We start from the raw sequence: 25,404 nt of genomic DNA on the forward strand, positions 1-25,404 counted from the left end.
GTGTAGGTCTTCTGTAAATATTTTGTGTTAATAACATACCATTTTCAACTTTATGTAAACATTTGAAAGCTGCACACTTTACATGATAAAGCGTGCTGATTGTGTGTAGTTCTGAGGCTGTCGGTAAAGCTCTACTGTTTATTCGTTTGTGTATATTTGATAAGCTGTGATTAAAATAACACAGGCTTTATCTGAGATACAGCACACACACTTTATCACACATACTGTTGAACACTATCCTCTTAAACACCTGATTCTGTGACTGACAAAAGGTGTTTTATATAAAAATGAATCGTGTCAGAATTATTGAAATGCAAAAAATTGGCATTAACTGAGAAGAAAAACACTTCAAAATAAAAATACTTGATACACTTAAGTTTTCTTTATTGAAAAAAGTATTTAAGCAGTGCAATTAAAAATCTGCAGAACAAATTCAAGGTACAGTACTTACATACAGTACGATATCAACAACAGACAAACACACAAATACAAAGTGAACCTGAGTTGCGTGTGTACTGAGTGAAAAGTCTGTGGGAAAAGACTGCAGCGTCCTACGGATACAAAAGTTGGCAGATGATAATAATAATTAATAAAAAAAAAACATCTTGGCACTTGTTTTAGTTAATCCAGTCACTCAGCTCAAATAAAAATGATGCACACGCCACATACAGAACTTCTGTAGTCTATACATGCAGATATAATTCATGCACAAGTAAAAAATAAAGACTGCACATGCTGCTTTGTGCATTTTCCATCCACTACTGCTGTGTTTTTTCAGCGCAGTTATTTTCAGTGAGACGAGTCAGACTTCGTGAGGCCGATGGCAGAACAGTTAGCCTCTCCTGCGTGGCAACAGGACGGTTTAAATGAACGGATTGGCAGTGCTGTGCGGGTCGAGGCTGGGCAACCTTCTCACACTATGAGAGAGTCCCTGCTCAGTGCGGTGCTCTGTTAAAGAAATACACCGAGAGCCACATGTTAGAGACGTTACATTCATGCTCATGCGAGGTTAGTCCAGCCCGGTGCCTCAAATTACTCACAGAGAGAGTGCAGCTAAAGCTGTGTTAGTGGTAAAGACCCTGTTTGTTTTTTTTTTAATATTTAGTAAGCCAGTTAGCGAGCATTTCTAACACTGTGATGGTTGCAAGCATGTCCAGATTGTCCAGTAAATATCTGAGTTAAATCAAAAGTTTCATTTGCATTGCTTTTTTAAACTTATGGGAAAAAACGTTGCAGCTACACAGATAAAATTAAGAATTATAATGATTCAGTGTTAAGACTATAAATCTTAGATGTATGTACATTGCACACGAGACAATCACATTATTTACATAATACTGTAAAACATCTTTAAATGTCCAAAGCTGGTGATATTCTCTTTATTCTTAATGTCAACAAAACTGTGAAAAGACCAAAACCAATCGTATCTCTCTGTGCTTTCTGAAGCTGTAAATCTTGTTAGAGATATTAAGTTTGCAGTTTTTATTTGATCTAAAATAACTGCCTTGTGGTTATAAACCTCTGCAAACATGTCAAGTTGCAATTAAAGTACTTAAATCCAGGTTTGACCAGGCTCATGAGTAGCCTGGACTCTTAAAAATGCTTCCAGTATGGATGTTACTGCAAAGATGCGTCAAATTCTAAAACATGGATGCTTCACAGACGTCTGCGTGGACACCCGAGATTAATATCACCAATTCAGCATCTGACCGAATGTCTTACCTTCTGTTAAGATGTTGAGTAACGACCAGCAGAACATTATGACGCTACAGTGACCTTTGACCTTTTGGACATAAAATGTTGTCACTTCATTTTAGTCTATTAGACATTTTTAATTTAATATTTTTGTCAAAATTAGCATATTAATTCTAGAGTTATGGCCATAAACATGTTTTGTAAGGTCACAGTGACCTTTGACCTTTGACCACCAAACTCCGATCAGTTCATTCTTGAGTCTAAGTGGACGTTGGTGCCAAATTTGAAGAAATCTCTTCAATGCATTATTAAAATATCACATTGATGAGGCGCCCTGTAGCTTGCCTGGTAGAGCGGGTGCCCCATGTACAAAGGCTATGTCCTTGCTGCAGCAGCTGCAGGTTCAATTCCAACCCATGGCCCTTTGCTGCATGTTACCACCCTTTCACACTACTCCTGTCCTATCAAATAAAAACATAAAAAGCAAAACAAAAAAATCTAAAAAAAAAATAAAATTGACATGACTGGGACAGTCAGACAACCCCAAAAACATAAGGATTCTGACTGCCACTAGTGCGGACGCATACAAAAGGCTTTGTATCTCCGAAAACAGCTGAGCACTGTAGTCTTTAGCAAAAATCACTCAAACAGGAGTAAATAATGTATTTGTTGGGGACTATTTTTCTTGCACCTCTTCACACATGGAGCAAAGGACAGCCCAGCAGATGGCGGTAATGCAACACTTATGGATACCAGCTGCCATAAAACTCAACAGAAGAAGATCGAGCAAGGCCAGGGCTGCGTTCAGCCCCAACAAAACAGGCTTTGGTTACACCGATGAGGCTTAATTCATGACCTGTTTTGGGAATTTTCAAGGGATTTGTTGACAGAAAGAAAAATGTAGAATACTCAGACTCATCCTGTAAATATATATACAGGATTTAGAGGTTCTTTCGTGAGGAGCTGAGGAGGAAGGAAGTCCTTGTACCTGCTACAAGTAACTCACCAGGTTTCGGTTCCTGTCTCGCTCCTCGCGGCCGCCCTGTTGAAGTGTTTGGGACGCTCCCTGGTGGGGGCGGGTGTAACAGAAAGGCCTCATGGCTGCCTCAGTGGTCCTGTATCGCTCTGATCTGGGAGGCTCTGCAGTGCGGTACCGCTCAGTGGTCGCCTCAGCCCTGCGGTACCGGTCCGCCTCCAGCTCAGAGTATGGAGGCAAAGGGTCCTCCTCTTCTGGACGGTTGCTGGGCGACCGGCTGTAGTAACTATCGCTGCCCTTTCCTCTGGAGCTGCCTTTAGAGGGAGTGTCACTGTCCTCGTCCGGTCTATAGGCACCTCTGTCCCCTCCCCGCCCCCTCGCCTTGCTGTCCAGCACACTGTTGAGGAAAGTATTGTCGTATCCTTTGCTTTGGGGCGGTCGACAGGGGCGGTCACTGTCCCATGTGTCCCTCCTCTTCTGTGGTAAAGGCGAGGGACTTCGGCGGTCCCAGTCATCATCTTCATCTCTGTAAAAACGCCTCGGAGGGCTGTAATCCCGCATGTAGGACCGGTCTGGAGGCTCAGCCCGACGACCACGGGAGCTGTAAGACCGGGCGAAATCCTCCAGCTCGTCCAAGGAGCCGGTGCGTCCTCTTCTGCCCAACGTCTTCCTCTGCAGGTGCTCTGAGCGCGGGTTCCACCTACAGCAAAGAGGAGCACACAACCACACACAAAGTGACGAGGAATTTATGAAAAAATAATGGCAATAATAGTAATGTTTTAATTGAAAGGGATTTAAAAAAAAACGACAAATGCAGAATAGCGCATATGATAAAAAATTTAAACATTCAGTTATTTTTTTTGTTAGCGACTCATAACCTGAATTTAGCCAACCAACTAAAGCAGTCTGATCCCTTCTGCTGCTGCCATTCAAGTTACTACAACCTGGCTGAAGGTCCACGTCTGGAGCTGCAGCTCACTCTTCCCGCAGCGAAGCTGTGACCATGTCGGGAAGTGAGGCAGAGGGATTGCGGGGTACACTAACGCTGCTTAGAGTCTACTAGCACAATATATATTTCAGTTGTGTATATTACACCTCAGCAGTACATATTATACCCTCATGTCTCTATTTTTAATAGAATACCTGTTTTGACATGTATGTTGTTATTGTCTTATGTTACTTTAAATCGTCTGTAGTGTACGGTACCTTCAATCTCAAAACAGCGTGCAACGTTACCTACGGTTTCCTGGTTGAGCAACACGTGTTCTCGAAACTGTGTGAAGCTGGCTTGAGGTACATTTTCTCTCGTTTGGCAGGCGTGTCAGAGGTTCACCCAATAAGAAACGACATATAGATATCCCTTCCTTTCCTTAGTTTTTGTTTTTACTTCCTTTGCCAATAAAATCCTCTTTGAACTGAACTGAATTGAATTAAACCCTGCTGCAAACAGCAGTGCACCTGCATGACACAACACGGGGTTCAACGCACCGCCATTTCTGCTTAAATAAACGTTTTTCAATCTTTTGTTGGGGCTGAACGTAACACTGTTAAACAGAGTGAGGGCGAGGCAAAGACGCCGGATAATGTAAGTACTCAGCTCAACAAATCTGTAACATACATATAGTTGCTTTTTTGTACATTTTAATGTGGAAATATTGAATATTATGTCTTTGAAGAACTTATAATACTATTTCATGCATGGAAATAGTATGGACTAAATAACACCATAATTTTACCTTCTGTCGAGCTCGTCGTCTGAGTGGTTGCCTCTGTCCCGTCTGGGCCTTCGACTCTTTATCGGGGGAGCTGCTCTCAGCACCGACTGGTCGTCAAGGTCTGCGATGGGCGGGAGCGCCTTCATCTGCACCGTCTGATAGGTGTGTCTGAAATCTGTGTTCCCTCCGTCATGAAGAGAGCTCAGCTCTGACAGGCTGCTGGCTGTTGGGATGGACACATCAGTGGAACAACATTTATTCTTTTAATCCCAAAATTTACTTGAAAAACAATTTTCAGGCTACGTTTTCGATAACCCCCGACTCGACTACACCACTATAGCTGTGAAATAATCTCGTCAAACATCTCAGAGTAAGCTTTGGTCTGCTGGAAGTGCTGTGTAGGTGTTTGGGATAAGAACATGGTACAAACTGTACATCACCTACTTTCTGGTTTGAGGTGACTGCAGTCAGGGCTCATGATTATACAGTGGTAAATTACTGAGGGCACAAATGTCTCGTGTCACCTTTAGACTGCTGTCATGGGGAAAACGGTAACGCCTGAACACCTACTCTATACCACACAAGTTTATTGAAGACAATGTCTCGAGTCACAATCAATCTGAAGGATAAGTCTGGTTTTATTTATTTATTTTTCCTTATTGTCAACAAATCCTATGAAAGGACCAAAGCCAAAAATCAATTCCATTATAATATCCCTAACACGTCGTATTTGTAGTTACAGTCTGACATGGTGTATTCCTCTGTGCACAGACCAACACATCATGTTCAGGCCATTGTCATGCACTGTCTGTACATATACCTATGAAAAGTAATGCATTACAATTTGTGTAAAACTTTAGGAAGGCTATAGTAATGTGACTAATAGAATAAAGAGCAAAAGTCAGCTTAACGGGACTTGTTGGGAAAGTGGAAGAGTCAAACAAGCCAAGACTTTCCCCCAGAAGACCAGTGTTTGTGTCCCATGTGAAACAAAGTGAACTATGAGCTATGTTAGGGTATATTGTCATCATGTTTCTTTTTCTTAGCCTAACTTTCATATCTTTGTGTTAAATATTTAACTATAACTTGCTGTTTTATTGTTGTTGTTTCTGTAAAGTGACCTTGAGTGTCCGGAAAGGTGCCCTTAAATAAAATGTATTATTATAATCTTTATATTAAGTATGTAATGTCATTTGTGGGGTGCTATTTTATTAGATTCCATATATATATAAGGATACATGGCACAGCATAACACCTTTTCTTCGCTGTAATAAGTCTCATATACATTGTTCTCCTGCCATAAATTCCCCTCTGTATTAATCCACCGCTGAAAATAGTGCCCTACAAATGTATTATTTACTCCTGTTTGAGTCATTTTTACCAAAAACTACATTGCTAATCTGTATTAGAAAATAAATTAAACTTTATATTTGTAACCGTTATTTGTTTTGTATTTTTTTTTAAATCTTTTTTTCTAACCAGCAGGCTTGGGGCTGAGAGCCACAGACAGTAAGACGGACTAAGAATTTGGTGTTTTTATAGAATTTGTTGACACTAAAACATCTCCCATTTTATCCTTTAAACATGTACAAGACAAAGCAATTCAATTCAGTCTCACAGGTGAAGTAAATCTAAGAAATGGTGAAACTAATGTAAAAAAAAAAAAACTTTACTATCTTTTGTAATTGACCATGGGTTTGTTGAGATCATTGCACTCTCAGATATCTTGAAACAAAACAAAATCGATTTTTTTGCCAAGAGAGATTTTGCCATTGTCTCAACTGTGCAGACCATCCTTTTATACTGCATGTTCTAGTGTTTGATTAGCACAGTGTTTTTTCTAAAGTATTTTGATTTGTCAAGTGTTTTAATATGCTTTATAAAATAACCACACTGTTTTTCTCCGTTGGTTTTCCAGAAAACATACAAAACCGCATTGTAAATGAATGCAAGGATTAGATGAAAACTACGCTTGTTAATTCACACGAACAACCATGCACATAAAAAAAAAAAAACATAAACATGAACACACTGTCACACAGCCACACAGATGACACACACTGGTCTAATCTGTGCAGGCTTACGTTTGAGTGCAGCCATCTTGGCAGTGGGAAACTGAGTCAGCTCCTTCTCTATGTAGTACATGACTTTCATTGAGTCCTGGTCTGGACTGGCTTTCAGTCGATAACCACTGCGCGCTGTGGATTCAGACACACATGGTAGTACACACACACAGGCACATAACCATGCAAGGACACACACATAATGCCAGAAGTATTTGATGCAAAAATAATCAGAAGACTCAAATACGTTGAGATTAGATTTAAACCTCTGAGACCCGAGCAAACTGGCCTAATTACCTGAAAATAAGTAATAAAAAAGAAGAAAAATGAAAAAAAAAACAAAGAAACAAATTACTTAAAGAAAGTGCTACAAACATTTTTTTTCTATATCATAATTTTAAATACATAATTATAAGAATTTTTCTGGACAGTGTTCCTTCTTTTTTTGATCGTATCTAATAATCCCTCCCAGCTAAATTTTAGATGATTTCCTTGTCTCCTTTTACTTAATATTTTTGCAGTTTGTGGGAAATTTCTTGCCATTTTGCTCATTTTTGAAAGAAATAAAAACAAATGTTCTCAGGTTTCAGAGGTTTAAATACTAATGAAACAACACAGCACAAGAAAACTGATTATCAGGGCAGGTGTTAAAGGGTCAAATGACAAACATGCATGCGGCATTTCTGTGGCTTTAATGTCGGTTAGAGACGGGCGTACAAAGATGACGGGATGAAATGAAGGTTAGTCAAATCAATGCATCTGAAAGACTGTTTCTTTTGCATCTTTGCACCTTTAAACACTCACCTCCAGCCAGATTATTCTCCACTGAGGGGATCGAGTTGATCTTTGGCTCCATATGAGATGAAGGGGCGAGAGGAACCACAGAAGGAACACCAGGTATGTAGTACGGATACACAGGAACCGGAGCAGGTGGTCCACTCTTCGCCATCTTCCCCGCTTCGTATACTGCACAGGACAACCACAAAAAAAAAACATTAATTTCCAGGCAGAGTGGAGTGCTGTCAAGATGATACAGTGAATTCATGTATAAATATTATATATATTATATTAACTAAACAAAGTTTGTATAACTCACGGTGTCGTGGACAGCAGCAGGTTTCAGGACAGCAGCAGCAGCGGACGTAGCAGCAGCAGGAGTGGGGACAACACTGACACCAGCAAATCCCCAACAGTAACAGGAACAGGACACTGCCGAGGACTACAGAGCCCACAAACGCCCACTCTGGGAGACAAACACACACATCATTCATTCTGCATTTCTGTTTGGAAAGGTAGGATTAACACAGACGACAGTTAACACAGACGTCGTCATTATTCAAATGATAAGTCAAATAAAATGTAATCGTCTGTCCTTTATGTCCTCGTGGTAACAAATTAATTTCTCATTGGTCATATATTTGGGTTATTCATCATTTGGGCCTGATTCATAATAAAGTCTCATGTTGATGGTTGTGCCAGCCTGACATTTGAGAACATACACATTGTTGGACAAAAAGTTTTTTAGTAAAAAAAAACAACTTTAAAACTATTAGTATTTGTAAAAATTGGCTTACTTGAAAGGTTTAAAACATAGGATCATGCCATAGTACTTTATTGTGAATTTATTATCATCAAAAAAACATTTTTAATAGCTTTTTTTAGTCTGTTCATGCACATGGATGGTTGCACCACCTGACATTTTGGGGGTTTGAGATGCCGAAACATGAAATAATATATATTATCTGAATGTTCTGAAAATGTGTTAAAACTAAATGGGCTTTATAATATAAAGTAATATAAGTCATGAATTGAAGTTATTTTAAAAAGGAAATAATGCTACCAGACACAAAAATATGCATGTGACGTCCCCAGACCCTTGACATGTCCGACACGGCTCGCTTCGGTGGACGTGTCCCTCACTGACAGCATAGCCATTAGTATCTAGCCAACAATAGTTTGACATGTGGACTGGAGGCGCCTTGGGATCAAACCACTGATCTTTTTAATTTATAGACAACTTACTCTCCCTCATGAGCCACAGCCGCCAAATATAACACATGCATCCAACAAGCCTTCAAATAAGCAATGAAATTAAATAAGCACGGAATTATAAACACAGATATGCTCCTGATGACCACTAAAAACCGCCATTTAATGAGCAGGTAACACTCAAAGCATGGGCATTAAGGGCAAATGGAAAAACTCTTACCCATAATGTCCACTGTGAACATCCATAACAGCTTACAGACCAGAACTTAGTTCAATTTTGACTTGCCAACGTAGCCTTAAAGCACCAGGGTGTCAAAAATATATGACAAAAAAATGCAAAATACTTGTCTGCATCAAATCTTTTCATACAAGCAGCGATGAGAAACTACAGCAGGTTTAAGAGGTGTTCCCACTGGTGTGATTATTAGTGGCATGAAAGCTCATTAAGACTGACCTTGTTCCAAAATAAATGAATAAATAATAATATTAATAACAAAATTAAGTCATTTTTCAAAAAAAAACCCCAAAACATACTGACATGCAAATAATACCCCCCAGTGTGTGAATGCCTAAAGTTGTGCACACACACAGTTTTCTGGTGCAGTGAGGAATTATTGCATTTGGATTAACCTCCACATATAGTGGTTTCAATTATCTCTCTAAACTGTCTCTTGTTTACAGCCTGATTACCTTCCCTTGATATAGCAAGGATCTCAGCAATTATTTTAGTGATTACAATAGTTTAGCAATTGGTAAAAACTACAAAAATCAGCCTGAATGTTCCTTTTAAAACCACACTGATGTTTGTATCTCCTCTTTAAGGATGTGACCACAGAGCACTAAAAAAGGAAACTTTAGGAAAACTCTTGGGAACTGTGAGTGAATTTTATCCAGCATCACATCTTTAAAGCATCCAGACCCTAACAACACACTTCCTCAGGGCGTGCCCAAAAGCAAAACCCACTCGAAACCCCTCCATAAGTCATCACATATCCCCTGTGGAATATAAATTATAACCAGAGATAAAAGACAAAACACTGTAAATGTTTGTAAGTCGGTCTTTATGTGGCCTCAATAACTGATTGAGGGTTAGATGCTACTTTCTGTGCACTTTTGACTATAAAGGCACCAGCACAAGCTCATGGATGTACAAATCTGTTAGTCAAAGAGAGTTTGATTTGTCAGTGAGAATTAAACATGAGGAGGCGACAGGAGAAGCTAAAAGATGGCAGGCAGTGAGATGAAAGTGCAGGTGAGGTGCCGTACCTGGCATAATCTCCACATCAAACTCAGGTAGGATATCGTCCTGCTGACCTGTCCTGCCTGCAGAGAGAGGGAGAGCACAGGTGAAGGCCAGCAGAGGAAGCAGAGAGAAAGAGTCAAAAGGTCAGCAGCGTGGATGATTAATGGCCGTGCACTAATTAAAGAACTGAAGGGACAAATTTTATTACACAAGTTATTCATCTTACATGCTGTCATGATGATGAATGAGGACATTTTTAGCCATGCCAACGGTGTGACTCTAGGAATAGTAATGTTGGCCAGTTCGCCACTTACACTCGGGCTGAAATATCTCCAAAACTACTGGACAGATTGCCAAAAAATCCAGTGCAGACATTCATGGTCCCAACAGGATGCAGCCTACTGACTTCAGTGACCCTCTGACCTTTACTTTAGCGCCAAAAAACAGTTGAAATTTCTGGTTTTAAGGCAAATCTCTAAACAATTATTGAACTCTAGACTATGAACTAAAGGAACAGTTCATTGTTTTACATAATAAATGCATAGTATGGGCCCCCAACATTCGGAAATTACCAGATGCTATCTTGCGTATGTTGGGCATTTTGCATTACCTAATACCGACAGTATTTCAGCCACTGTTCGGCCAATTTGGACATTATGTGGTTGGTTTTGGGGTTTCTTTGAGGATGATGAATCCATTTCTGATCAGTTGTTATAACACGTGTCACTAGTGTACATATCATTCTTTGTTCTGATCATTTTGGATATCATTTTGTTAAAATGAAAACCAAACTGTTTTTAGGACTGGTGTGTCCCACCTGTTGAACATGACTTTACTATACTTTCTGTCTTTCTTAGCATGCCCCCCCCCCCCCCAAACCAGCCAAATATGGTCCAAAAAGACCGAGCAGTGGCTGAAATACTGTCAATATATGCTATTATGCAAATGTATGCAAAACAGGTATATCAGGCAAATTGCTCAACATATGCAAGTTAGTATCCAGCAGTTTCCTAATGTTGGGGACCCATACTATGCATTTATAGCATAAAGCTTTGAGGTACTCAAAATTTCTGGGTTCACCACAGAGCTCTATAGGCTGGCAAATGGACCAATAGGAACAAATGTCTATCAGAATGGCCAACCACCTATATAAATAGAGTTCATTGATGATTTGGTCATTTAGTCAAGGAAAAATATCCATCAGAATGGCCTACTGTCTGTATAAATAGAGTAAAATGATGAGTTGGTCATTTAGTCAGGTACAAATATCTATCTATCAAAATGACCTACCACCTATATAAATTGAGTTATATGTGGAGTAGGTTATTCTGATGGGGACAAATGTCTATCAGAATGACCTATCACCTGGCTATCCGGGACGGCAGATTTGAGAGACATGGATACTGCTCCGAGATTTGGGCGCTAGATTTGCGTGCCTTAAATATGATCACTGTGACAACAAGAGAACTTGAACAGGGAGGGACAGGGGCCTCGCAAAATTTAAACTTTAATACAACCCGCTTTTAATAAAGCATTAATGTCACAGGTCAAACTTAAAAGCTACAATATAAAAAATTAGAAAAAGAAAAAAGTCTTGCAAAAAGGGTCCCTCTTCAGTCAGAGGCTGAAAGGGCACATGGCCATAACATGAACATACATCATGTAAGTCAGAGTTCAAAGTTCACAATGTGCATTACTTTCAATCTAATTTTAGCAGGAGGCCAGCAGTGCTATTTTTCTGTATTGAGGTGCACAGCGCCTGGGCGCCTCTCTGGTGTTAAAACTGCACATAAATTTATGAACACATGCAACATTCATACTGACATACATATTGAGACATGCCAAGAGAGGCAGCGTGTGAGGACAAAGAGGGGGTTTTGGAAACTGGAGCACACTAATTGTAGGGCAACAGTTAAGCATGGGGGTTCATCAAAAAAAAAAAAAAAGAGTTGTACGGTAGAGACACAATGCCTCTTTTGTGCATTATATACAAGATAAACTCTTATATCTATTTATTTATTTTTTCATCTCTCTTCCTCTATTCATTTTGCTGCTCTTACTCTATCTGTTCCTTATCCTTCTGACCTCTTTTAATGTTCTGATCTATTTATTTGTTCATCTATCTTTTATCCATCTGTTTTTATTTTCTTTCCATTATCCCCACTGATGTGATGTCATCTTCTTCTTATACTATTTATTATATCATCTTTATTATTTTTAATTGCATTTATTCTTATATTTTCTAAAAATTTCATCTAGTACTTTAACTGCCTTTTGAGATCCACCTGTTTCATCACTTTTATTCTTTTTATTTGCTTTTTCTTCTTGTTGACCTTTTGTGTTCGCATTTTGTTCTTGCCTTTTTGTTTGACTTTTCTAGACTTGTCTCTGTTTGGCATGTTTGTTGATATTTATTTTATTATTCACCGAGTTCCTGCCTTTGCTTTGTCTGTCAAAGCACTTTGTAACCAACTGTTTTTTTTTAAAGGTGCTATATAAATAAAGTTGTTAATATATTTATTTAAATAAGTCAAAAAGAGAAAAAATCAAGGCAGCTGGAAAAGTATACATATAAAGTGACTGCAACAGGTGTGCTTAGACTGAGACACAATTGCAGGTGTTGGTGTTTTGAGTGTGTGTTTAAAGTGAGGTGTCAGAGGACGATAATTACAGTAAAGACCAGTCAGTGTCTGATCTGTCCAAAAAAATCAACACCAGCTCCACAGTGTGCTGAGTAGACTGTTTCTATGAAGGGGGAAAAAACAGTTTACCCTTCCCACCTGATGAAAAAAACTAATCTTGGTTCCCTGGCACACTCATCTACATACCATGACGCTCGGTAACGCTGAGTAACCTGAGAGAGCTGGAGCCGTGCAGCCGTGAGAGGGAGGGAGGCAGTGAAAGATGCAGCAATGAGAAATGGAGGAGTGCATGAGGAGATTTTGCAAGAAAAGAAAAATGGAAGAGCAAAGGGAGTAAAGAAGAATTCAACCAAGATAAAAATTATATCAGAGATAAGAGAGAAGAGATATTAAAACTTGTTGCTTCACACTTTGACATTTTGGTAAATTCGCCCTCTTTTTGAGAGTTCAGTGAGAAGCTACTGAAAAACAGCTGGTTAGCTAAAAAGCTAAGCTAACTAGCTAGGCCTTATAAATGCAGCTAACAGTTAGCCTGGCTCTGTTTGAAAGTATATATAGTATATAAACCAACTTTATGATAAACACATTCTTTTTAGTTCTTATAATATTCTGGCAAAACCACAAATTATTGAATATAACTTTAAAGAGATATAATTTAGCTAGCCGTGTCCTCCTGCTTCCAGTCTTTATGCTAATGCTGCCTTTATCTGCTTTTGGGAAATATTGTATTTACCGTATTTAAAAGTTACAGGCACATGAACAGCCATCCCAAGTCGTTATTACAAGTGGGAAATTTCGATGATACTCGAGTTGCCGAGCTGTGACGTTCGGCATGGAAACAGTGCCAGGAATTGATAGTATAAATATGAAATATTTTGTTATTTTGTCCCTAGTAGCTATTATTTACTTGTAGCAGTTGCACATGACATTTTAGTAAATGGATATATTAGCTGTAGCAAGCAAACAAGTTTTAACTCAATAGTAGGCCTGGGGAGTAGTCTATACTAACACTGATAACAACCATAGTTTATAACACGAGTTGCTGACATAAACATGACTAAGCTTAGCTTCTAAGCTAAGCTATTAAACCAAGAGATATGAGAGTAATATCAATCTTATCATTTAATTCTCTACAACACAGCTAAAAAGCATGTTTACCAAAAACTGCAACTATTACTTTGCACTTTAGTAAATAAAATTGGTGTAAGATCACAAAACTTAGGTTAAAAGAGAAGTCACATTGTCATATCCTTAGGGTTTAGCCCCCGCTATGCTTACGTGAGGTTAAAATATCCAAGATACGGGCGCTACCATCTTGTGATGGTGATGTCATTGAGAGCCAGATTCTGCGCAGTAGCGATATCTACGGTGGGGGTGTTGCTACGAAAAACACCGATCCCACCGAACACGAGCAGCCCCAGTGAATAAGAGTGCACATATTGGATGTCAAAGCTGTCAATCATGGTAGAAAATCCCCTTCTTGAATAATTTAATAACTAATTAAAACCAAACTTATCATAAAAACAAACACACAAACATCAGGGTGATGAGAACTACCCTCAGTGACTGACACAGTCTTTGGGAGAGATTGAGTTTTTAGTTTGGCCTGTGTCCCATTCACCAACATGGAGGGGCTACACCAAGGACACCAGGGGACGATTGAGACTGAAAAGCTACGCTTTGGGGAAGCTGTCATGTTGTCCATTTTTAAATTCAGTCTATGGATACAACACATATGCAGTCAAATCTGGTTTGCACTTTCCGAAATACTCAATAATGGGTGCACTGTCATAGTGCACAGTGATGATTGATTAGTTTCGCTGGGGTGTCTGCAGTCAGATAAAAAATACTATATGTCAACAGATATGGGTGAGAGTTATAGTACAGCAGTTATTGAAAACCTCCTTAGTCAAAAACCATGAACAAATGCTTTCTATATTAAAACATTTGACTGCCATCCATTCAAGCATACCCAAAAAGTTCTGTCAGGCCGAATGCACCCAAGAAGGCTAAAAATAGCATACCTGAAGAGCACCTGGACGGACACCCTCCCTTTTTGTCTAGCGGAGTCTGCTGAAACCCTCCAACATTGCAGTTCCAGTTACATTGCACATGTACGTGTCACCCCATAGCTCCCATGGGGTCAAAGACTGCGTCCCGGCCGTCTTTGAATAACCATGCAAAACTTTAGGAAGTAGTTATGTGGTACCTAAATAGTTTACACACACTTTCTAATTTTAATGTCTTCATTGCAACATGGCAAAGCTAAAAACAACAGTGTAGTCTTGTTGTTCTGACTGGTTTTAGAATCAGATTAGTGCTCAGTGGATGAGGACTGTATGAATGAGCAGACTCTCAACACTACATGTAACATCACTAGGCTTAGTCAGAGTTAAAGGAAGAAAAACATTTTTGTTGTAAGCTTTTCTTTCCTCTCTTCGTCTCTCTCTTCATGTCTGCACCACCAGCCACCCACAACATGCTCCTCTGTAAAACCTCGTCACCATGGAAACGGCTTAACAAGTGGCTTTGATAACAATGCAAAGTAGCTCTCACCAAGTGGATACACTACTGTGAATTTCATTCATTGACAGAAGATGGTGAATCTCTGACCTTTAGACCCGAAACCTTACCTGTTTATTAATCATTAATCAGCCACTAAAACAAATATAACATGATCACACACAAACAGCTGAACCTATGACTTCATACAGTTTTTGAAGCTGTATGACCGGACATACTGTGTGTCTAACTGACTTAAAATGTACCTACCTAAAGTACAATCCAGTACAGACAGTAGTGGTGGACTGTATCTATTTGCTCACTTAAGGGAAATTGTCCTTCACTTAAGTAGGCTATTTCTATTTTCTGTCACTTTTTACTTCTAATCCACAATGTTTTGTAAGCAAATGTACTTTTTGCTGATTTAATTGAGAACAGGGTCAGATTATTAATACAAATTGTACAACATATCAACTAATATGTTACAATATATAATAATAGCTACCTAGCAGTGTATTGGGTAATAAAAATCAACCCTATGTTTATGCAACATTAAAGTGATGTACACGCTGATGCATCCACTGCTAAAAATGGCAAATGAAATGTTATCCTAAAATGACCCATTCTGCATCAAAAGTATTTTTACTTTTGTTACTTAAAGGTAATTGTAAAGCTAAAACATGTATCCTACTTTTACCTAAAGATGCTAAAAATGGCATTTAAATAAAAATGTGAATGCAGTGGAAAGATGCAAATACTTTTGAAATTGGTGCTTTATGACGGCAGCAGAGAAGTAGGATGCTTTTGCTCAAGAGGTAGAAAACCTACAACTACTTGAACGCACTGTGCTGCACCAGACCAATACTCCCACTGGTGGGCAAAACAATGCAAACTAATATGTTTGAAACAATGGCGGTCGGCTGGTAACAAACAATCTCGTATTACATTAGACAATTTTTTTTGGCCTCCCATTTCAATATGCAGGAAACAGTATGGTGTCTGTTTTATGTTCACAGACTCTCGTTATTACAGATTAACTGGGCACTAAAATATGTTTCTAAAAACACTGTAAGTTAGAAATAAACAGCGCAGTAACATAATCTTGATTTAAATTTAATCAGCACTGCCTACTTTTACTGTTTGATCAAATTTCGGAGACATGGGAGGCGGGCAATATAATCCGGAAGTACAACCTGTAGTATTTCTAGGCAATGGTTAGATAAAGGGAATTTTACCATAGTTCATCTCCACAGACACATTGTTTTTATTCAAAGCCGGTTAAAAATCTAAAAGTATCGTTTTAAGTAAGATTTTAAATGCAGGACTTCTATTTGATCATTTGTCTATACTGTAGTATTTCCGACTTTACTCAAGTAAAAGTCCCTCCTACACCAAAGAACAGTATAAGTCTATGTCAGTCCTGTAAAGACAGCATTTGGCTAAAACAAGTAAAGAGGCAAACGCCATCTGGCCATCTCCATGGAAACGGTTGTAAAGACACTCTGGAATGCACGGCAACAAAGACACAACTTCTAAATCCTCAACCAACATCTGACGAAACTTCACTGATCTTAATATGAAGCCAAACATTTAACTTTCTCCAGTCTAACATGATCAGACTCTGTTTGTTTGAGTCTTTATGTCACTGTACTTTATTACAAACTGAGGTATGGACATACCGAGCACCAGTAACTCCAGCTGGGCCTCATTCTTCCCCTCCAGATCATCTGCAATGACGACTTTACAGAAGTACACGCCGCTGTCGCCCCACTGCAGCTCCCCAATACGCAGGTCCGCTTCTGTGAAGAGACAGAAAACAAGGTTATAATGTGCTGTAAGATTAAGTTCACAAAGCAGGTCAGTGTTTAATCGCCACACTTGTCAATTAAAATGTACATATATTCACAACAAGCTGTCTATAACGACTTGGTGTGGTAACTGTTTTCAGGTGCAGAACACATTGACACCTGTGTAGTTTGGTATGGATGATAGGTTTTGATTAAAACTGTTAAATACTAGAACTGATACCACACCTGAGTTTTAGTACTGATGCTAGAACAGAAACTTTTTAAGAAATATTAACATACATTTCTACTGACCTTCATTTATCAAAAATAAATAACATAATGAAATAAATAATATGAATAATAATAAAATGAAATGTTAAAATGACAAAAAAAAACAACAAAATCTTGATTCAAAAGAGACTGAAAGGCTGACCAAAAAATAAGTAAACAAGATTATCTGAGCAGATATTTGATGCTCTCTGTACTTAAATATTTTATACATTTTTTTTGGCAGGTACAAAAAGTAATGACGTTTAAGTACACCTGTAACTTGACACTTGAAAGAAATTAGCATTAGTTTCTCGTTATCACTGGGTTTTTTGTGTCATCTGTGGTTTTTGTGAAGTCAAGACAAAACTAAACACATGGCAAAAACAAGACAAATACAATTAAAAATAGAAGTGATTACCAGCATAGATTCATTTCTCATGTCACTTATTCTATTTACTGTATTAAATGACGTCAGAAGGGCATTGTTGAACGTAGCGTGTTTCATTGACACATCTGGAAAGAAGACGGGTGTTTTGTCTCGATAAGGCTTGAGGTTTTACAAGGGGTCATACATGAATAGCAGTGATAGCAGGAGATTGAGATCATGTGTTTCTGTGTGTGCCCACTCTATTGTGAGACAAAGACAAAAGAGATTTATTTAGAGAACAGGAAACACAAAACACAGTCAGCTCTGGCCAAACAGCTGCAGCAACTCTTTTGGGGGACCTATTATGCTTTTCCTTATTTTCTCTCATATACAAGATGTTACAATATTGGCTGTTCTTGTTATATGTAGCCAAAATTTTGAATAATGAGGTAAACATATGTAAAAGTAATCACTGTGAGCAAAAACCTCCAATAATACTCTGTTTCCAACCCTTTTTCTACTTTAGAAACAAAATAGCATAAACTCATGGAGCTACATGCTAACATCAGATGATCATGTAATCTTGATTGCTTATGCTGTTAATTTCTTTCAGATTTTGGATCATATTCCTACTGAAACATGTCCAGTAGTATTTAAAAGCCTTTATTGGTAATTTTTTTTTACAGTTGTAAGTGCTGCTACCTGGTTACCGCCATTCCCCTGTCTGTGGGTACGCTGCTACGAGTAGCTATGTACTAACATCAGGGAAACATGTAATATTGGTTGCCGCTGTTAATTTTTCCTAAATTTCAGATTATGTTCCTACTTGAACATGTCTGGTTGTGCTAGGAAGCTTTTATTGATAATTTCATGTTAGAAAGTGCTGCTATACTCGGTTACAATCGCTACCAAGCTGCAAGCCAACGTGTAGCTACATGCTAACAAGAAACCACTTAGCCTAGAAGAAAACATCAAGAAAACATTAAGCCTCTTTGTCAGTGATGTTGTTAATTTCACCAAAATTTTAAATTATATTCCTGCTGGAACATGTCCGGTGGTTAAGATTTGCAGGTGTTACAGGATACCAGTATGAGCCTGAAATATTAACATATTAACACATCTTCTTAATTCAGAAAGTTTAAGATAAAAATGATGACATTACTGTTAATGATGGCGATGTCTCTGCCTTTGTAGTGCTCAGCCAACGTCATGGAGGCTCCCTGCGCCGAGGCCACAACACGAACCGTACGGCTACTGTCGGAGCACTCCAGGTGGGCCGTGGCGCCCACCTCGGAGGCCTGGATGCCAAGACTCTCAGGCAGGGTAAAGGACTCCCGTGTGCGGTCTCGACAGTAGGACTTGTACCACCACTGCACCACCGGGGTCTGAGTGGAGGCCGTTTGGTACTGACACGGGAGGACCACAGACTGGAAGAGCATTGCAAACCGCTGCTTCTCCCGCACTGTGACGTGCACGCCATCGCACACACACACTTACAAGAGAAAGGAAGACAGAAAGAAGAAGAATAAGTGACTGTGGTTGAGATAAGCAGAGATTTTTGTCTCCTGACACGTGATTTGGCTGCTCAGAGAGGAATGTAAATATAACTCAAAGATAAAAATGTGAGCAGCAGAGTTCAAACACAACATAGTATCCACACTGAGAAATACCAGGTTCCCCGACGTGACCCAAAGTAATCAACAACAGACACGCTCAAAGAGAGTTTATTCACTCATTTCACAACCCAAAGAGGAGTATCACTCCAAGTATGACCATCACAGGGAAAACACTGAGTTAAAGGCTGCAACTTACAATGTTTTTCATTCTCAATTAAATAAATAGACCATAATATCAAAAAATAGTGGAAAAACAGGTACAAAATGGTTATTACAATATCCCATATCACAAAGTGACATCTTCAGTTAGCTTTTCATGTCTAACCAACAGCCCAGTACCAAAAAATATTTAGTTAACGATAATTTAAAGCAGTTGAAAGAAACAATTCCTCACATTTAAGAAGCTGGAACCACCAAATTTGGCATTTGTGCTTAAAAATATACTTAAACTATGCTCAAGACTCATTATTTTAACTTTGTTTGAGACACCATATTAAAAGTAACTAATGCATTATAATACAACAGCCCTGCAATAGTCTCATGACGGTTATAATGTTTCGTTTTTGTCGACACTGCTTTGCGCTGCCATCTTGTGCTAGTGAAGCCATTCGGAGCCGGAGTCTGTGCTGTAGTGATATCCGACAGTTTTTGTCGAACTGAATAACTCATTAAAACCAAACTTGTTTTAAAAACAAATACACGAACAAACATCAGGGCGATGAGAACTACCTGCAATGTCAGAAATCTGGCGTGTACCTTTAGTTTTTAGTTTGGCCTGTGTCCCATTCACTAATATGGAGGGGCGGACTTTATGACCTATACTACAGACAGACACCAGGGGGCGATCAAGGGACGCTGTCATGTTGTTCATGTTTATATACATCGTATGGTCTTGATCATTACTTAGTGTCTGTTATGGTCATCATGACTGCAACACTGGTTTCTAATAAGGTTGATATCTATGCCAATCATTTTCTAAATTAATCAATTAACATTCTGGTCTAAAAATGGTCAGAGAACAGCGACAAATACTTGGTCCGCTTTCTCAGTCTTGGTGATATCTTCAAATCTCTTGTTTTGTTCAACTGACAGTTCAAAATATAAAGATATCCATCTTACTATCAAGTAACACCATGAATAGCAGCAAATATTCACAGTTTTGAATGTGGAATTGGGGCATTTATGTTTGAAAATTAGATTAAGTTTCTGTCAGTCAACTAAAGTATTAATCAACTAATCATTTCAGCTCTAATTTGCTCTCATATTTATTCTTCCCTGGTTGATGTAATGAGGTGGACAAACGATTTATAGACAGGAAGAGGATGCAGACAACCTCTGGCTCACAGGAGAAACAGCTGCACCTCTTCTGTGTCAGTGTGGATGATTCACTGCACCTGGGAGATATTTAGCGTCATATTAAAACAGGAGCAAAGACAGCAACAGAGATTATTCTGTGTGTGTGTGGAGGGGGGCTCCTCCGCTGCTCTGTATCAGGGTCAGGAGGGTTAAATTCCAGTGTGCGTGGGGGCTGGGGAGGCCTGTGGAGAGGCAGGGGGTTGTCATCACAGAGGGAGGGGATGGAGAAGTCGGACACTCGTGGGTGCTTTCTGCTAGTCATATTAGCTCTAGGTGGGGCAGGAACCCACTCTAAACATTTCCCAGAGAGACAGGAAATCAAAACAAAACACGTCCACCAGCCGGACTCTCCTTAGACCTTTTTATCGCATTTATCAAAAATGGACAGTTTTTGTAGTTTCCTTGCAACATGAGCCAAAGCCTGCTTATTTACAGGCTGCAAGTAGAACTGTAAAAAAAACTGTCCTGTTTGCTCATGCATTCAGCTGAAACGCACACGCTTGCATTGCTGAACATACAACTGGATACATGAGACTTGGATTACACTACTGACATGAGAGAGTTTATAAACAGATGTTTTAATATAGTTTTGCTGTTGTGAAACACGGACCCCTTTTTATTTAAATTCATTTCAAACTGTCTTCGATTTTGTATTATTTGTTTACTGTGGTAGCATGGGAAAAACATACCCTATTATTAACATATTATTAGTGTAATGTTAAGTAATGGTTTATCGAAAACCAACAACGTCAATGCTAGGCTACTTTTATCTAATATTACAATGACTATACTCATACTGTACCTGCATCATCTGCGATTTGCTTGTGTTATTTAATTGTATGCTTACCTTGTGCTATTGTATGTTTTTTACCTCAGTTTTATGTTTTTAGTAATTGTACATACTGTATTCATCTTATTTTAATCTTTTTTATTATTCTAGGATGTAAAGGGGCTAAAGATGAAGACTGGTGAATTTACATTTTACTTTTTTCGTGATTAAATACATAAAAATCTAAACGTTTTATTAAAAATTTACACCAGTTCACCTTAACAAGGAATAAGCAATTAATGTATAAATGATCATGTTGTGGTTAAAATACTATTTTTAATGATGTACTGGTCAGAGGATCACCATCAGATCTCTTTCACCCTGATAAGAAACTACATTTTATTCACACATCTCTATGTACAGTGATGGTTTATCTATGATGTATCTCCTGTCTAACTTAACCAATATATGTGTTCAATTTTGCACTTTGCACCATGCATGTTATGCCATACAGTTTACATTTCTGCTGTTACTGCACCTATTATCTGTTTAAATGGTTTTGTTTCTTTTCTTTCTTTCTATTGTTTGTTACCTGCCTAGGGACTAGCAGTCATGCTATATCGGGCATGTTTACAGTCGTATTTTATACTGCTGTTCATCAATATGCTATGCCCTTTTTAAACAAATATTAAATAATAAGTAATTTTAAAAAATGGTGGCGATGGAGCCAGATGACTTTACAGGATAAGTGAAGAGGAGGAGTGACCGAGTTCCTAAATTCCTCTCACGAGAGAGAGAGAGCTCTTCCCTTTGTTTCTTTTTTCAGGGACCAGTCCATTGTTAGGGCTGAAAATCCCCCCTCACCTCCCTCCTCTCTGTCCCACTTGAGGAACAGAGAGGGGGAGGAGGTCACAGACTCCCAACCAATGAGAGTATCCATCCTCCTCCAGCTGGGTGTGAATGGACCAATTAACAGCCAGAGATTTAAACTAAACCGTTACTCTGTGAAAACCATCAGTCTGAGGTGAGAGGAGGTCTGAACTAACTGTTAATCATTGTTTACATCAGTCAGGTGTGACTCACTGTAAGTTAATTAACAGGTTCAAGACTGTCTCCTCCTCTACCTGCAGACAAAATAAAACCCTTGCATTTCAATGCGAGACTACTTTCTAAACAGAGAGAGGTGCAGGTCAGAGCTCTGCTGCTGGATGCTGCATGTTTCCTGAACACAGTCAGACTTTTCCTCTGCAGAGCTGTCACATTTCCTGCTTTTACTGCGTCGCACATTCCTTCACATTGACTCAGGAGACCAACACAAACGCGCCTGATAAGACTGAATATGGCTCGATAAAGGGTTTCAGTACATTTTTAGAGCAGCAAACTGCGTGTTTGTCAGGAGTGCTTCACTCACAGACACAGGTACATTTTGAGTCCTCTTGGGAGCTAATGTGCACTTTATGGTCACTAATTGTAGTTTTTAAATGATAAATTATAGAACAGGGTTGTACAGCTAAGTAGATGGGTTATAGAGAAGGAATTGGGTTTAGTCTTCTATGTATTCCTACAGTTTTTTGGCTGATAATAGGGTACACTGTATATGTATGTCAAAAAATTTTTTAAAAAAAAGGCCTGTTGTGTTTTTTCAAAGCCCAAGGTAATGTGTGAAATAATTTGTTTTATTTGATGAAAAAATGCTTGCAATCATAAATGACAAAGAAAAGCATAAACACCTCACATTTAGGAACCTGAGAGCAGGAAACACGTTAAACATTACTGCCTGAAATTGAATCAATTATCACATTAGTCACAGATTTCCTGTTGATCACCTAATTGACAAATTGTTGCAGCTCTTCCTTTGAATGCTGCAGCTTTAAAATGCAGCTCTATCAAAGATGAGCGCTCTCTTTCAACACTTTCGGGGACATATGTTAAACCGGGGGTCCTCCATGAATAAATGTTGAGTGTCAGACACTTCCTGCATTCTGGTAAAATTCTATGCACCAACCTGAGCTTTTTCTGCATCCAGTTATGGTGGAAATGTCATCTTACCTCCTCTTTCAATCATTCATAGTTGCTTTCTGTTTTATGGAAGATCACAACTGTTCACTTTGCAGATGCATACCACAGACTTTATCTGAGGCTGCTGGTGCTTATATAAAACAAACTGTAGGGGTATACAATACAAATAGGAGAAATATTACATATTAAAAAGGGGGTCTGCGGGTCCCTTCTACTTAAAACAGCATCAAACACTTAACTTTCTGCATTCTGGTGAAATGCCCAAATTTGAGCCTTTAGTGCTTCAATTTATGGTGGCAATGTCCTGGTTCTTCCTGCTCATAGTTGCTTTCAGATTGCAGCCATTGGTCTGGAGGTTGCATACTGCCACCAACTTCCGGAGCCATTGCTGGCATTGTCAATGATACATAAATGTCCTGTGTTCCTTTCACGTTTTTGAAAGTTTTTGCATGTATTGTAAATATTAAGGGGGGGCATGTTCTCTGCCGCCCCCCAAAATCTATGCCTATGCCAACATTAAACACTGTAAATATACAATTGGGCCAGGACAATGCAAATAAGCCAGTAACAGCAGATTTATAAGCCACTAAAGAACATTATTGTTACACCTGACAAAATAAAGTATCGCCTACTTTAACCCTTTAAAACTTTAGCGAACTGGCTTCATTTCTTTCAAAAACACGTAAATAAGGCAATGTGCAATGAAAGAAGAAATAACCCAAAAATTTGCAAGAAATCAGTTAAAAGTACAAGAAAAATAAATAAAATAATTAAATAAGTAAGTACAAATAAAATCATGAAAAACAAATAAGAAAATAAAAGTTTAAAAACGACAACAAACAAACAAACAAGGAAATGACTTATAGGCATTTTTATAGGCCATATTTCATAAATGTAACTATGATAATTATACACATAGTGTTCCCTTAGTTTTTTCTTTTTTCCCTACACATTTTACCTCTTTTTTAAAAAAACCTAAACCTACGAATTTCTTGAAATCCCCCACACACACACGTTTTGAAAAAAGATTAAAATTTAAAAAAATCACACTAACTGGCTCTGAGTTCAAAGGTTTAAATACATATAATAGGCCTCCTAGTAATGTCACTCCAGGTTTTTATTAAGTAAAATCAACCCCCTGCTGAACTCCAGACACATTAAATCCTTGATGGATTATTATTGCTGTCTCATAACCCCACTAACATATCATTAAATCGATAAAAAACGGGCAAATCATCAATCTCTACAATGGTGTATTTACCTCGTTTAAGTCACCTAAATAAGATTTAAACGGTAAAATACGCACTTAACGGTGTCTAATGTAGATACATAGCTGGTGTCTACTCTCAGCATACGTTTATAGGATCAACCTGTTGCGCTGTCGTCGTAAAGAACACGCATTTTAGTACAAAGGACATGTTAAAGTGAAAGGAATAAAACTCACCTGATGCTCCCAGTAAAATAAGCAGCCGGTAAAAGTTCATCATACAGTCCGTTTCACAGTAAAGTGCAGTTTCTCCGCATGTTGGTGATTCAGGTTGTGCGCTGACTGCAGCAGTAAACAGGACTCACAGGCTGCGACTAACGGGACTGTACCACTTCAGGCAGAGGTGAGTCCCAGTACAAACACTGGTCTCAAAGACTGACGCCTCCTGTGCTAAAATATATATAAAACACAGGAGTTAGAGGTGTTGGTTCCTTGAGTAATTTTATTTTTTTTGTGTTGAGTGTAATTTAAGTTTTCTGCAGCGGGTGTATTAATAGAGCCTCCCGGACAGAGTCGAGAGGTCTGACCGATGCAAGGTGGAGGAAGGAGGGGGGGCAGCTCCATGATTAAATTAGGTCAGACTTGGCTCTGAGTTTTGAGGAATTTTTACTGCACACAAAACAGTACCAGTTGTACCACTTTCTTTATTGAATTTGATTTGATTTAGCTTCATATAAAAACAAATTGCAGTTCTTACATTCAAGAGCAATCATTTATAACACAAGAGAATGAGCAAAAAGCTGCACGCAAAGATCACTTAAAATTCAACTCAGCGTAAACTGACACTTAAAAAGCCCATTACAAAGCGGTTTTCCACACACATTAAAAATAAATTTGAAAATAGATTTTAATCTAGCTCAGCTGCAGCTGAGGCCCTTCATAACTTTTAATTACAAACAAGGCTACATGTTAACCCTTTAACACCTGGATGGATGCCAGTTTTCCTGTGCATTCAGACGCCTTTGACAATCATTTAAACCTCTGAAACATGAGAAAGTTGGTTCGATTTCTTACAACTCGTGGAAAAACATAATGATCAATTTGGCAAGAAAATGGCCAAAAACTAAAATACCAAAAGGTGACAAGGAAATGGTCGGACAATAAGCTGGGATGGCATTTTTATCATTT

At 38.6% G+C, this 25,404-nt stretch overlaps 1 protein-coding gene across 3 annotated transcripts; it reads right to left on the minus strand.

The window, feature by feature from the left end:
- Positions 1-367: 367 nt before the first annotated feature.
- On the minus strand, positions 368-24,549 carry LOC121949584 (immunoglobulin-like domain-containing receptor 2). 3 transcript variants are annotated; one of them, XM_042495314.1, is made up of 10 exons: positions 24,454-24,549; positions 18,412-18,741; positions 16,505-16,624; positions 9,705-9,761; positions 7,546-7,692; positions 7,254-7,415; positions 6,471-6,584; positions 4,408-4,609; positions 2,702-3,371; positions 368-948 (listed from the first exon to the last, which is right to left on the minus strand). In XM_042495314.1, the coding sequence occupies exons 1-10, from the start codon at positions 24,494-24,496 to the stop codon at positions 913-915; spliced, it is 1,881 nt and encodes a 626-aa protein (XP_042351248.1). In that variant the 5' UTR covers positions 24,497-24,549; the 3' UTR covers positions 368-912. The 3 variants fall into 3 exon arrangements, with proteins under 3 accessions (XP_042351248.1, XP_042351249.1, XP_042351250.1); XM_042495315.1 differs by lacking the exon at positions 9,705-9,761; XM_042495316.1 differs by lacking the exon at positions 6,471-6,584.
- Positions 24,550-25,404: the final 855 nt, after the last annotated feature.

Source organism: Plectropomus leopardus, chromosome 10, assembly GCF_008729295.1.
Source record: "Plectropomus leopardus isolate mb chromosome 10, YSFRI_Pleo_2.0, whole genome shotgun sequence".
Lineage (NCBI taxonomy): Eukaryota > Metazoa > Chordata > Actinopteri > Perciformes > Serranidae > Plectropomus > Plectropomus leopardus.

Bases quoted from the DNA above. Each gene is read 5' to 3' on its own strand.
- LOC121949584 (XM_042495314.1), bottom strand. From the start codon at position 24,496: ATGATGAACTTTTACCGGCTGCTTATTTTACTGGGAGCATCAG. The intron at 18,742-24,453 runs GTGAGTTTTATT...TTCTCTTGTAAG, and splicing joins TATTTTACTGGGAGCATCAG to TGTGTGTGTGCGATGGCGTG. The intron at 3,372-4,407 runs GTAAAATTATGG...TCTTTGCTGTAG, and splicing joins GACGACGAGCTCGACAGAAG to GTGGAACCCGCGCTCAGAGC.